Source organism: Sylvia atricapilla, chromosome 7 (genome assembly GCF_009819655.1).
Source record: "Sylvia atricapilla isolate bSylAtr1 chromosome 7, bSylAtr1.pri, whole genome shotgun sequence".
Taxonomy (NCBI): Eukaryota; Metazoa; Chordata; class Aves; order Passeriformes; family Sylviidae; genus Sylvia; species Sylvia atricapilla.
Window position 1 is genome coordinate 964,499 of NC_089146.1, and position 12,643 is coordinate 977,141.

At 48.5% G+C, this 12,643-nt stretch overlaps 1 protein-coding gene across 8 annotated transcripts in view; it reads left to right on the forward strand.

Annotated features, from left to right (window-relative positions):
* LOC136363287 (UDP-glucuronosyltransferase 1A1-like) overlaps positions 1-11,168 on the forward strand; it is a 45,891-nt gene extending 34,723 nt beyond the window's left edge. For 5 of the 8 annotated variants that reach the window (XM_066322363.1, XM_066322365.1, XM_066322364.1 and 2 more), the window contains exons 2-5: positions 7,307-7,438; positions 7,546-7,633; positions 8,350-8,569; positions 10,149-11,168. In XM_066322363.1, coding sequence (XP_066178460.1) covers positions 7,307-7,438; positions 7,546-7,633; positions 8,350-8,569; positions 10,149-10,446 — 738 coding nt within the window. In that variant the 3' untranslated portion in view covers positions 10,447-11,168. Of the gene's footprint in view, positions 1-2,111; positions 2,752-4,136; positions 5,043-7,306; positions 7,439-7,545; positions 7,634-8,349; positions 8,570-10,148 lie in introns of those variants that run through there. The other 3 variants (XM_066322366.1, XM_066322367.1, XM_066322361.1) reach the window with 3 other exon arrangements.
* Positions 11,169-12,643: the final 1,475 nt, after the last annotated feature.

Sequence of the window (12,643 nt, forward strand, 5' to 3'; positions counted from 1 at the left end):
CTTGAATTGAGGGGGTTTTTTAACCTCTTTACTGTTGTTTTCTAGGGTTTTGTATTAGTATCTCACAGATGATACACGTTTGGCTGAAATGTTAGCAAAACTTAACTAGGTGGGAGTGATTCAAATAGGAGATTTAAGAGGCCTTTATGCAGGGCAAGAGTGTTTCTGCAACTCCGAGTTTACTACCCGAGTATGTACTGCCACCTTAAGGCTTTTTAGTGCTCCTTCTCCTCATTATTTGAGATCTTTTTACCACAGAAATGTGGAAATGCAACCGTGGCAGGTGAGCCCTTCCCTCCACCTCCTGTAGTTTTTGGTCTTTCAGTGCTACCCCACTGCCAGCTAGAGCCACAGTTCTGCCTCACCAGCAGCAGAATGGGACTGCAGCACATCATGGAACTGGTTAAGGCTGGAAAAGCCCCCTAAGATCAGAGTCCAACCATTAATCCTGCACTGCCAGGTCTACCACCAAATCGTGTCCTCAGGTGCCACATCCACATTTTTTTTTCAATGCTTCCAGGGATGGTGACTCAACCACTGCCCTGGACAGCTTCTTCCAGTGCTTGACAACCCTATCCATGAAGAAATTTTCTTAATATCCAACCTAAACCTCTCCACTGATGTCTGAAATTCCTTCCTATTTAGTGCATTTTCCATAAATATTACAGTCCTTCTTGCTGGCTTTTAAAAAGCCCTTTTCCTTAATAGGCCACATGGAGGACCTCCTCTCTCAGTAAACATTTTAGGACACACTTAGTCTTAATCTTGGAATAACACTTAGGATTAGCCTTAGAGTGTGTTTATCACACTCAAGTGCCTTTGGCAAAGGTAGCCACTTCATGGATCAGACTTCCCATCATTCCTACCTGCCCCAAGAGAAGTCTTCCAGGCCTGAAGAAACTGCTCAGAATTCACTCTGTTCAGGAGTGCTTGGCTGAGGGAGTCTAAAAGAATCTGTCTTCTCCAGCCAGCTCTGGTCCAGTCACCATTCCTGTATCTTGTATTGCTTTTGTAAACGTGCAAACTTCTGGCATCCAGCTTTTCCCTATCCATGTGGAATCTGCCTGAATGGCAGGTGAGATCTGCTTGGCCAAGCCCTTCTGTCCACGAGTATGGATTTCCATATATCATATACCACAGCCAAGCCATCTGAAATTGGGGAATGGGACTGCTATTAAGAACTTTCAGACCCATTTGTCCCATAGTCTCTCATCGTGAACTCCCGTGGCCCCTCTTGAGCAAGAGCCACATGTTCTGCTGCATCATCGCTTTCCAGAAAGATATTTAGCCTTTAGCCACTCACCTGTGAACTCTGATGGCCCCTCTTGAGCACAGACTGTGCTTTCTGCTGTATCACTGTCTTGCTAAAAAAGGTGAAAGGTGGTTGGGTTAATGTGTTACTCGAACTTTGGTGACTCCGCTGCTCCACATGCCAGTTCCTGCTTGCCATGGAGAACATTCTCTGTGAGCTCTAGCCACATTCCTGTGCAAAGGTTGGGGGTTTAGGTCTTGTGTGTCAGCAGTGCAACACAGTTATTGTGATATAAACTCTGTGGAGTGGCCATAAATTTGATTCCTGACTTGAATCTGGTCCAGGACAGTTGAGTGCAGAGTGAGTCGCTTGAAGAAACCTTGACACAGCAAAACCCCATCCATGAACAACTGCTTTATCTGCTGATTGTTCTGAATAATTCGAGATAACTTAAATGCATAGAAAAGCATAGGTGCCTCAATAGCACTTTAATCAAGGCTTTTATCAGCAATGTGGTTTTTGAACTCCAATAACCTGTATCATTTTGTAGAGATAAACACTATAGTCCACCACGATATAAATGAGGTACGAGGAGATTTTTCTTCACATGCTGCTGAACAGCGTAAGGAGGAGCAGCTAGTTTCTTTTCCTGCCCCATCACAGTTATGTGGAGGCACCATGTACATGCTGGGCTTGTGCTTTTCCTTGCTTTCTGGAGTCTGGCAGATGGTGGGAAGCTCTTGGTAATGCCTCAGGATGGAAGTCACTGGTTGAGCATGCGGGTGGTCCTGGAGAAACTCTGGGAGAAGGGGCACGAAATCGTGGCTGTGGTTCCAGATGCTGCCTTGTTCTTGAAAAGCTCCCAGTCCTTCACCGTCAAAACATACTCAGTGCCTTACACTCAGGAGTTTGTGGACAAATCCTACCAGGAGATGGGGGAAAAGACCTTTGAGTTAACGCTCTCAGTTTTACTCCGCAATATCTCAGAGATGACCAACATGTTCTCTTCTGCTTGTCGGCATCTCTTATCTGACAAAGAACTCATGAAGTACCTCCAGGACACCAAGTTTGATGCCATCATGATGGATCCTGTGCTGCCCTGTGGGCCAATTCTGGCTGAGTATCTCTCCCTCCCCTCTGTGTACTTCATGCGTGGCCTTCCTTGTACTTTAGACTACAAAGCTGCACAGTCTCCCAGCCCTGTATCCTATGTGCCCAGGACTTTCTCATCTGCTTCTGACCACATGACGTTCCCAGAACGCGTGAAGAACTTCCTGATTGGGCTCTCAGAGCCTTTGCTTTGCCACCTCTTTTATCTGAACTATAAGAACTTGGCCTCCGAGTTCCTGCAGAGGGATGTAACCATGCAGGAGCTGTTCAGCCAAGCATCAGTTTTGCTGATGAGATACGACTTTGTTTTTGAGTATCCACGCCCCATCATGCCCAACATGGTCTATATTGGAGGCATCAACTGTCAGCAAAAGAAGCCACTCTCAGAGGTTTGTTGTTGCTTTACTGTGAGGGTGGTGTTGGTGCTTGTTCGAGATGTGCTTTTTTTTATGATGTGCTTTTTTTTTAAGTTTCCTGTAGTGATGTTTGTGCTTAAGTCAGAGTGTGATCAAATCCCAGGGTGGCATGGGAGTGGGAATCTTAGGCTTTGCGATGATCACAAGGCTTGATGAAGGGTTTCTCTCCAGGAGAGCTCAGGTTGAATTGTCACCATCACTTGTGGCATGCTCTATGTCCAAGTAAATGACAAAATAATTCTAGGTCAGAGGATTTAACATCCCTAAGGGATGTGGAATGCTGGTTAATTGCAGGTGACTTGATTGGACAGAAATTGGAATTAACTCTGTGGATATATCCATGCACTTTTGCTGTGCCACTGAACACGATGCTGGGTGAAGCACAGAACATCAGGGGAGGGGCTCAGGCTGGATTTCAGGAAAAGGTTTTTTCCCAACAGGGTGCAAGGGCACTGACCAGGGAATGGGCACAGCCCTGAGGCTGCCAGAGCTCCAGGAGTGTTTGGACAGTGCTCCAGGGATGCACAGGGTGGGACTGTTGGGGTGTCTATGGAGAGCCAGGAGCTGGATCAATAATCCTTGTGGGTCAGGATTTTCCAACTGAGTATATTCCATGATTCCATGTGTGCCAACTGCCCAAAACCAGGGGTGTGCAAAGACGGCAGAGGGAGCTCTGTTGCCTCTGGACTTGTGCAAGTAGCAGTGCAAGATAGCAAATAAGGGGATGGTCGGGAAAGGAGGCCTTCAGGATTGTAACTACTGTCCCTTGTTCAGATTCCCCTCATGCTGTGCAAATACTGCAGATATCCCTGGTTTATTCTGCTTTCAGACCATTGTGGTGTTGTAACAGCAAGAGTTATTGCTCAGCTTACAACACTGTACTACTGTAAATTCAGGGCTTTCACTTCCGATAACTGCTGCGATAGAGCAACAAATCTGGAGATAAACCTTTACAACCCACTCTGTATCAAACCTCTGTCAATCTTTGCTTCTTGATTATGCTCCAAGGGCACAAAGCAATCCAGAGGTCAGATTTATGCCGTGTTCCATGTCTAGTCAGTGCAGGGGGTTGATCATTAACTGGATGCTAATTCTGTAGTGATTGCTGGGTCATTCCCATTCATGGCTCTTATTCAGCCTTTCAGCCCCAAAGGCTGTTGGTCACTCCTCTCTCCTGGTGTCAATCCAAACATTCAACTTCACCTCACAGCACCCACTCACTGAAAGCCTTCCCTGTGCACAGATCATAAACCCGATATTTACTCACAGTTAAAAATTACCCCAGTTTCTGCCTGTTAAAAATTAAAACCCCACCTTAGTTAAAATTCAAGTGGGAAGCACCCTGTGACTCATTCCTCATCCCCAGCCACAGTTTCACCGCTGTTGAAAACTTCGCTAGCGGCAGCAGGGAAATGGTTTCTCTAAAGCCAGGATTTCTTTCTCTTGCCTCTTGGGCTGTGTTTTTCCTTCTGCTGTGGGCCCCTGGTGAAGGTGGGAAGCTCTTGGTCATGCCCATCGATGGCAGCCACTGGCTCAGCATGCGCCCGGTCGTGGAGAAGCTCAGGGACAAGGGACACGGAATTGTGGTGGTTGCGCCGGAGATAAATTTGCGGATCCATTCATCCCCACTTTACACCTTGAAAACCTACCCTGTGTCCTACACCAAGGAGTTTGTGGAGGCAGAGTTTAAAAAGATGGGCCACAGGAGTTTCACACCTCAGTCCTTCTTGGAAAAACTCTCCAAAATTGCCAATTTTACAAGCATGTTCTTGGACTCCTGCAAGCGTCTCCTGTCCGACAAAGAGCTGATCCAATACCTCAAGGGAAGCAAATTTGATGCCATCTTTATGGATCCCTTCTTCCCGTGTGGGCAAATATTGGCGGAACATCTGTCCCTGCCCTCTGTGTACTTCCTGCGGGGGCTGCCGTGCAGCCTGGAATTCCAGGCCACAATGTGTCCCAGCCCTCCTTCCTACGTCCCGCGGTTCTTCACTCGCTCCACGGACCACATGTCCTTCTGGCAGCGCCTGGCCAACCTCCTGGCCACCTTGGGCAGCTCCCTGGCTTGCTCTGTCCTTTATTCCCCCTATGATCTCTTGATCCGGGAGTTCCTGCGGCGGGAGGCGACCGTGCCCGAGTTGTTCAGCCACGCCGCTGTTTGGCTCATGAAATACGACTTTGTCTTTGAGTACCCCAGGCCCCTCATGCCCAACATGGTCTTGGTCGGAGGCATAGGCTGCACTCGGGAAAACAAATTGTCCCAGGTTAGTTCCCGTTTTTTTCCTGGAGTTTAGCTGTGGGTGCGCTGTGAGCTCTCTCCAGGAGATGGAGCTCCCAGGCTGGAATAAATGATGCCAGGAGAAAGTGGCCGGGAATGCATTTTGCACAGCTGCATCCCTTGAGCAATGAGGGAGAAGTTACTTTGTGAGATACCTCTGCATTCCCAGTCAAACCTGCACAAAAAAAAAAAAAGGGGGCTTTTTCTTTTCCAATTTTTTTTCTCTACAGCTTCCTTAAGAGGGACAGTAGAGGGACAGCTCCAATCTCTTCTCTCCATGGCCAGGGACAGCACCCAAGGGAGCGGCTGGAGCTGTGTCAGGACAGGATCAGGAAAAGGTTCTTCTCCCAGAGAGTGCTGGGGCACTGCCCAGGCTCCCAGGGAATGGGCACAGCCCCAGGCTGAGAGAGCCCAAGGAGCTCTCAGGGATGCACAGGGCGGGATTGTTGGGGTGTCTTTGCAGGCCAGGGGTTGGACTCCATGATTCTTTTGGGTCCTTTCCAACTGAGGACATTCCATGGACTTCAGACAGTTCAGGCAGGCCCAAATGAAATCCCCACCACCAGTGAAGCAGCATTTCTTCCACTTTTGTGTAAAATACTCTGCACTGTAACTGTATTTTGCTCCAACTCTGCCAAAATTCCTTAGTATGGGATATCTCCCACTTTCCATTAAGAAATCCTCATAATTCTCTTATTTTTTCCAAGAGTCTCCACTGCAGATATTTTGTAAAAGCATGAGCAGGTGCTGATTAAAACCACTACTAAAATAATCTGCATATCCCTAAAGCAGAGCTGCAAAGAGTTTCCTCATAGTAGAACTTCTGACCAGAAAGTCAGACTTTGGAATTAAAAAAAAAAAAAAAAAAAAAACGCAAAGAGCAAAGTGCATGTCCCACAGAATATAAATAGGATTAAATATGCCTTGAGACAGCCACAAAAATATGGAAAAGAGCATAAACTGACAGAGTCAGTCTGTCAGGGGGTTGGAATGAGATGATCTTTAAAGTCCCTTCCAACCCAAAGCATTCCATGGCTCTCTGGTTATCCCCTCAGATCCCAGAGATAACATGGCAATTGCCAGACTTACAGGAACATTTAGTTTGTTGTAGTCCCATTATTTAACTCTGATGCCTGCAACAATTTCCTCCAGTTTTGGCTTTCCTTCCTTGGCTTGACCAAACAATTTTCTGTTTCAAAGAATTTTTGCTCCAGCCTTGGGCTGTTTTTCTCTGCTTCACTGGAATGCTTTTGTTCCCAGATTCCAGTGCCAGATCTCCTTCTATTATTTAAATCACTCAAACAAAAGAGAGACAAAACTGGCAGCAGTTCAGTGTTATCATACCCAAAGCAGATAAAATAAATCCAGATATTAGAAATTTGAGTTACCTGCTCTCAGAACCCTCTTCCAGGATTTTAATTCTCTCTTGCAGCTGCGTGGCCTGAAAAGAAGAACATCAGGACTGAATCCAGGCTTGGGTTAAATGTGCCCATTTTTAATTCCCTAAGACTCATTTTCTTTAGGATCATAGAACAGGTTGGGCTGGAAGGGACATTAAAGCCCATCGAGTCCCACCCCCTGCCATTGGCAGGGACACCTTTCATTATCCCAGGTTTTTCCAAGCCCCATCCATCCTCCCCTTGGACACTTGCAGGGATCCAGGGGCAGCCACAGCTTCTCTAGGCAGCCGGTGCCAGGGCCTCCCCAACCTCATGGGGAAGGATTTCTTCCTGATATCTAACACGAATTTCCCCTCGTTTGGTTTGAACCCATTACTCCCTGTCCCATCACTCCAGTTCCTCACAAAGAGTCCTTCTTCAGCTTCCTTCTGGGCCTCTTCAGGAACTGGAAAGGGGCTCTGAGGTCTCCACACAAAAACCTTCTCTGCTCCAGGCTGAACAGCCCCAGCCTGTCCCCACAGGGGAGATGCTCCTGTCTCCTTGTCAACTCCACGGTTGTCCTCTGGACTTGCTCCAACAGTCCCATGTCCTTCTCATGTTGATGGCCCCGAAGCTGGATGCAGGATTCCGGGTGTGGTCTCTGGAGAGGGGGAGAATCCCCTCCCTGGACCTGCTGGCTATGCTGCTTTGGATGCAGAACTGTCAATAACAACCCGTTTCCTGGTCCTAGTTTTGTTGTGCTCACTGCTTGTTCTGTTACCTTTTCAGAGAGTTTTGTGGTAACGTGGCAGCAATTCCAGCCTCTGACAAGAGGAAGGGCTTTGACTAAAGGCTTGCTTTCCTTTGGCAGGAATTTGAAGCCATGGTGAACGCTTCTGGAGAACACGGCATCGTTGTCTTCTCTCTGGGCTCCATGGTGTCTGAGATTCCCATGAAGAAAGCCATGGAAATCGCGGAGGGCTTGGGAACAATCCCTCAGACGGTACCAATTCCCTCTTCCCCTCCCAGCAGAGCAGCTCCACGCTGTTCTCAGGTACTCCCTCCTTTCTCCTGCTGGGATCTGACAGTGGGCTTTTCTTCCCTTGCCAGGTCTTCTGGCGCTACACGGGCAAGGCACCCCCCAACCTGCCCAAGAACGTGAAGCTCGTCAAGTGGCTGCCTCAGAACGACCTCCTGGGTAAGTCTGACACACCACCGTGGTGCTAGTGCTCCAGGGCTGCTCTTGTGAGGCCCCAAGGGCATCATCTGTGGGTCAGGGATGAGTTACCATCCCCTGACCCATCACTGTGGGGCACAAACCGTCCTTGCAGCCTTTGCTGTTGGAGCCAGGGCTTTTCCTTTAGGAAAGTCGCTGGGAACTGCCCAATTATGAAACAACTCTGTTTGAAAAGGTTTTCCAACACTCCAGTACCAGTCAAAGATGAGAGTCCTTATGTCTGACTAAGCAGTCTCAACACTCAGCTGTGTTTTTGTCCCATCTTCTGGCCTGAAAAGAAACTTCACGGTCCTCAAGGGAGTGCTTCCAGACAGGTCTTTGGGCTTTTAAAGTGGCAGAATTATTGCCAGGAAAGCCATTTGTTGGTAAGAGAACAGGTTCAGCAGTGAGAAACCTTCACTGCTGTGCGAGAGATGGTGAAAAACTAATCGATGGTAACAACCCTTTTTAACCTCTCCTGGCTCTGGTTTAATCCTAAAGTTGCAGGATTGCCCAAAACCAAGACAGAAGTATACAACGTTCCAATCCCCAAGTCCGGCCATGATGCTCACAACAGCCCCAAAATCCTTGATTTATACCAACCACAGCCCTTTTTTGTGCATGTTTTTTTCCCCAGAGGTGTGTTGCTGGGAGTCAGTAATTCCAGGAGCTAAGCAAGCCTGTGTTTCCTTCCACAGCCCACCCCAAGACTCGTGCCTTTATCACCCACGGAGGCTCCCATGGTGTTTATGAGGGAATATGCAACGCAGTGCCCATGGTGCTGATGCCTCTGTTTGGGGACCAGATGGACAACGCCAAACGAGTGGAGTCCCGGGGAGCAGGGCTGACCCTGAACATCCTGGAGATGACTTCCAACGACATTTCCACCGCCCTGAAAGCAGTGATCAACGATAAAACGTCAGTACCAGAGGCACAGCCTTCTACCTTCTTACTGTGTAGCCCCCAGCACATTCACTTCCAGCTTAGCACGGCGTTTTTCTCTTCCTAAATGGCTTCTTTAATCAAAAATATGGATTTGATAGCAGCTGCTTCCATGGAGAAACCGATGCTAGGCTAGCCCTGGGTTAACTTCAGGCTGTTCCCTTTAGGGGACAAGAAGTGACCGAGAAGGGAGGATGCGGGGAGCAGGGGAGATGGGCTGTGAACGCAGTGGAAGAAATCAAGTTGCCAAAAAAATGTGTCAGTTTCTTAAAGCCAAGGCGGTGACAGAGAGGGCTTTGACACAAGCGGCAAGCAGCTTTTGTTCCCAAACCTCTGGTAACATAGGTCAGTGGGGAGCCTGAAAAGGGTTTGTCAAACATATTGATCACTCATTTATCCTACAGGTGAGTTTTCTCGGGCATTTTTTCCCCCTCAGTACTCATGAGGAATTCTGTGAGCACAGAGCTGTTGCCTGACTGACTCAGCAAGGCTGGACAATCCCAGCACAGAGCAGGAGGGACATGCAGGGATGCACTGAGGCAACCCAGGGAACATCACAGCACTGCAGTCAGCACACCCAAGGGGCTTAAAGGCAGCACCAAAATTTCTTTCAGACATAAGAACTCTCCCCTGCTCCCATTTGAGGATGCCAAGGACTAAGAAACTCCACCACATTCCTGAGAAATAGCAGCTTACTGACATTGTTTCCTACCCAAATTTTATGGCAATAATAGCAATAACACTACTACTAACAAAACCAATAATAATGCAGCTGGAAAAGCTGGCCAGCTTTTCTACCCCTTTCAGCCAGAGACCCCAGAGAATTTGCTGAGAGCCCAAACTGAGCTTTCCCTCTTTTTTTAATTTTTTTTTTGTTATTGGAAACGGCACTTCCTAGGCCTGTAACTTTGCCATTATCCTTCTCAAGGAGCTCAGTAGCACAAGAGCCCAGACAAGCTGCAGCTGCCCCATCTCTGGAAGTATCCTGGATGGGGTTTGGAGCAACCTGGCCTGGTGGAAGGTGTCCCTGCCCATGAGGGATGAGCTTTAAGGTCCTTCCAACCCACCCCACCCTGTGATACTGATGCCTTGGAGTGGCTACCTAGAACAGAGGCTAGACAGGAATAAGAGAACAAAGTGGGTATTTATTAAAGGTCTTCAACAGATACACCTAGGGCAGCCAGAAGCCTCCCAGAGGCTACACCCAAGGTGGACGATGGTAATGAGTTTTTCAGACAATTTTAAGTTGGGTCCATTTACATATCAGGGGTTAATCCTTCAAGTACAGCTTCAGGTAATTAAGTCGTTTAGTCCCTGTTTGCTCCCCCTCCCAGTTCACAGTTGTTTACTTTTTTCAGGGCCTGAGGCAATAAAGCATCCTTGAGTTTCAGGCCGGAGGGCTTTTATTTTGTCTGAATAAAACAGGAGAACAGTAGCTGACAAGCTGCAGAGTTTTAGAGTTACACGCTGAACCAGTTCAAAAAACCATAAAAGCTAAAATCCTAAGGCATCAACCCCATGTTTGAACCACCCCCCTCGTACGTTCTCCCTGCAGGTACAAGGAGAACATCCAGCGCCTCTCCGACCTGCACCTGGACAGGCCCATCCACCCTCTGGACCTGGCCGTGCACTGGGTGGAGTTTGTGATGCGGCACAAGGGGGCCCCTCACCTGCGCCCCGCTGCCCACGACCTCAACTGGGTGCAGTACCACTCTCTGGATGTCATCGCCTTCCTGGCGGCCGTCGCCCTCCTCTCCCTCTTCATCTCCTTCAAGTGCTGCCTCTGCTGCTGCCGGAGGTTCTTCTGCAAGAAGGGCAGGACGGGGAAGCCCACCAAAGCCAAGTCCCACTAGCAGTTGGAAATTGGGTGGTGGATGACAAAGCTCCTGCTCTGGACCCAGCATCGGGGTCAGGGAGCAGCTCAAATTTCACTTCAATAAATAAAATGCTACGATTTTTCAGTCAAGGAATGATAGGGCTCCTTTGAAATAGCACCACGACAAGGGTTGTCCCACTGATCTAATTTTGGGCTTTTAATTAAGGATGGCTTCTTAAAAATGACTTGTGTAGGAGTGCTGCAGTCACTTGGGAAGGTCTGAGTGTGAAATCCAAGGCCCCTGGCTTCCACCTCTTGGTGTGCAGAGGACTCTCAGCGACTTTTTCTTGATACGTAGGGATTTTGGAGGACTTTAGGAGAACCATCTGGTCAGATTTCTGTTTGAAATCTCTGCGTAGCTGCTGTTGTCAGAGAGGCAAATGTCGTACACCCACAGTTCCTGCCACGCAAACCAAGCTTGATGCACATCTTCCTGTGTGTTTACAACACCCTAAAGAAAACCAAGGTTTCTGGCAGGGGACCTGCTGGAAAAACACTGGTGTTTCCCCCAGATCCACATCAAGCAGATGTGCTTTAACCTGGAGCTCACCTGCTGGTGAGATCTTTGTAAGCATTCTTTACAAACCCCCACAACTGATTTGCTCTCTGTAAGTGATGCTCAGGGAAAGACCCCAAACCTCAGCCCTATAAATAAACCCCGAATACTAAAATTAAAGGCTGTAGTGTTTTCTGTCGTGAGAGTTATTGGGGGGATGCTTGTTTGTTCGTGGAAAAAGAGCTGGAGAAGGGACAGATTCAATCCTCCAAGGTGTAAAAGCCACCTTGATACGCAAAACCTCCTTCATTCCTGTCCCTGCTGCTGGGTGACTTGGTCATTGCTGAGTGGTGATGTCCTGAGGCTGCCACAGCTCCCAGGTGAATATTCTGGGCTCTGAACTGGGAGATCCCAGTACATCAGGGCAGGACAGGTGTCCTGCTGAGTACCTGCTGCTGCTCTTCTCTCCGGCTGTTTGGAAAAGCAGGGATTTCAGAGGAAGCTGAAATGAAAGCTGTGTGAAGTTCAAGGTAGTCTCTATCCTCAGCCTGTCCCCACTGCTGTGCCCAAATCCCATGGACACTCACCCCGCCCACATCCTGTCCAGCATTTTCCTTTCCTTGCTCCTGCCCACCACAAACAGAAGGAAATCTTTCTCTGGGGTGTGCAGACCCCCCTCGGTGTGTGAGAGCTGACCTGCTTGGAAAATGCAGCTCCACACGTTCTTGAGGTGACAGCTCCGGCTGTCCCCAAGATCCTGGTGACAGCAGTGCAGCTGGAAAGGAGACCCTGCGAGACCTCTCAGGGTTGTCAGCACAGCCACGGTGGCTTCAATCCTCTCTGAGCATCCCTGGCTCCCAGCAGTGTCCAATGCCAAAAAAAAAAAAAAAAGGAAAATAAAACAAACAAAAAAAAACCCAAAAAAACCCCAAAAAACCCCCAAAAAACCCAAAAAACCCCCCACCAAACCTCTCTTCAAAATGTCCTTGAGGAGAAGTTCTCAGAGTGCCCTGCTGCAAACTGGCTCTGGATCAACCCAGTGACTTTCTCTGCATGGACAAGGGTAAAATTCTTTGAATTCAGATTAGAGGAGCACAACTGAGGAAAAAAAATATAAGAAATATCCCAATTGCAGCTCCAAGCCCCCAGCGCAGGGGAAGTAAAACTGAAAGGAAGTCAAAATGCCCATCCCATGACTTAGTTCATTTTGGAAGTACTTTTAACATAGCCAAAGAAAAACAACAGCAGAAACCAGGTATCCTCCTCTTCTTCCTCCCTTTGCTCTCCTCACCCTTACTGCTTTATCCTGCTCTTTATTTTCCCTTGGAGAAAGAATGTGCAGGGCCAGGGCTGGACAAGCATCCCTGTGCCCAGCAGAGGACGCTCTGGGATCACCCAGAGACAGGAGCAGGGAAAAGGCCACCCTTCCCACCAAGCCAGCCCAGGTGGGTGGCTGGAACTCCACAGGGACTTATTTATTCTCCCCGTGCTCCAGGAATATGGACACTGCTGCCAGGAGAGGATTTCCAGAGCCGATTAGGAGCCAAAGCACTTGGGACAAGTGGCTCTGATACAGAGAAAGGAGCTGGATCATCACCCCAGCTCGGGGCCCTCCAAACCTTCCCAGGGGAAGGGTTAATCAAGGGATGATGTCCCCTCTTCTTGCCCCTTAACTGGG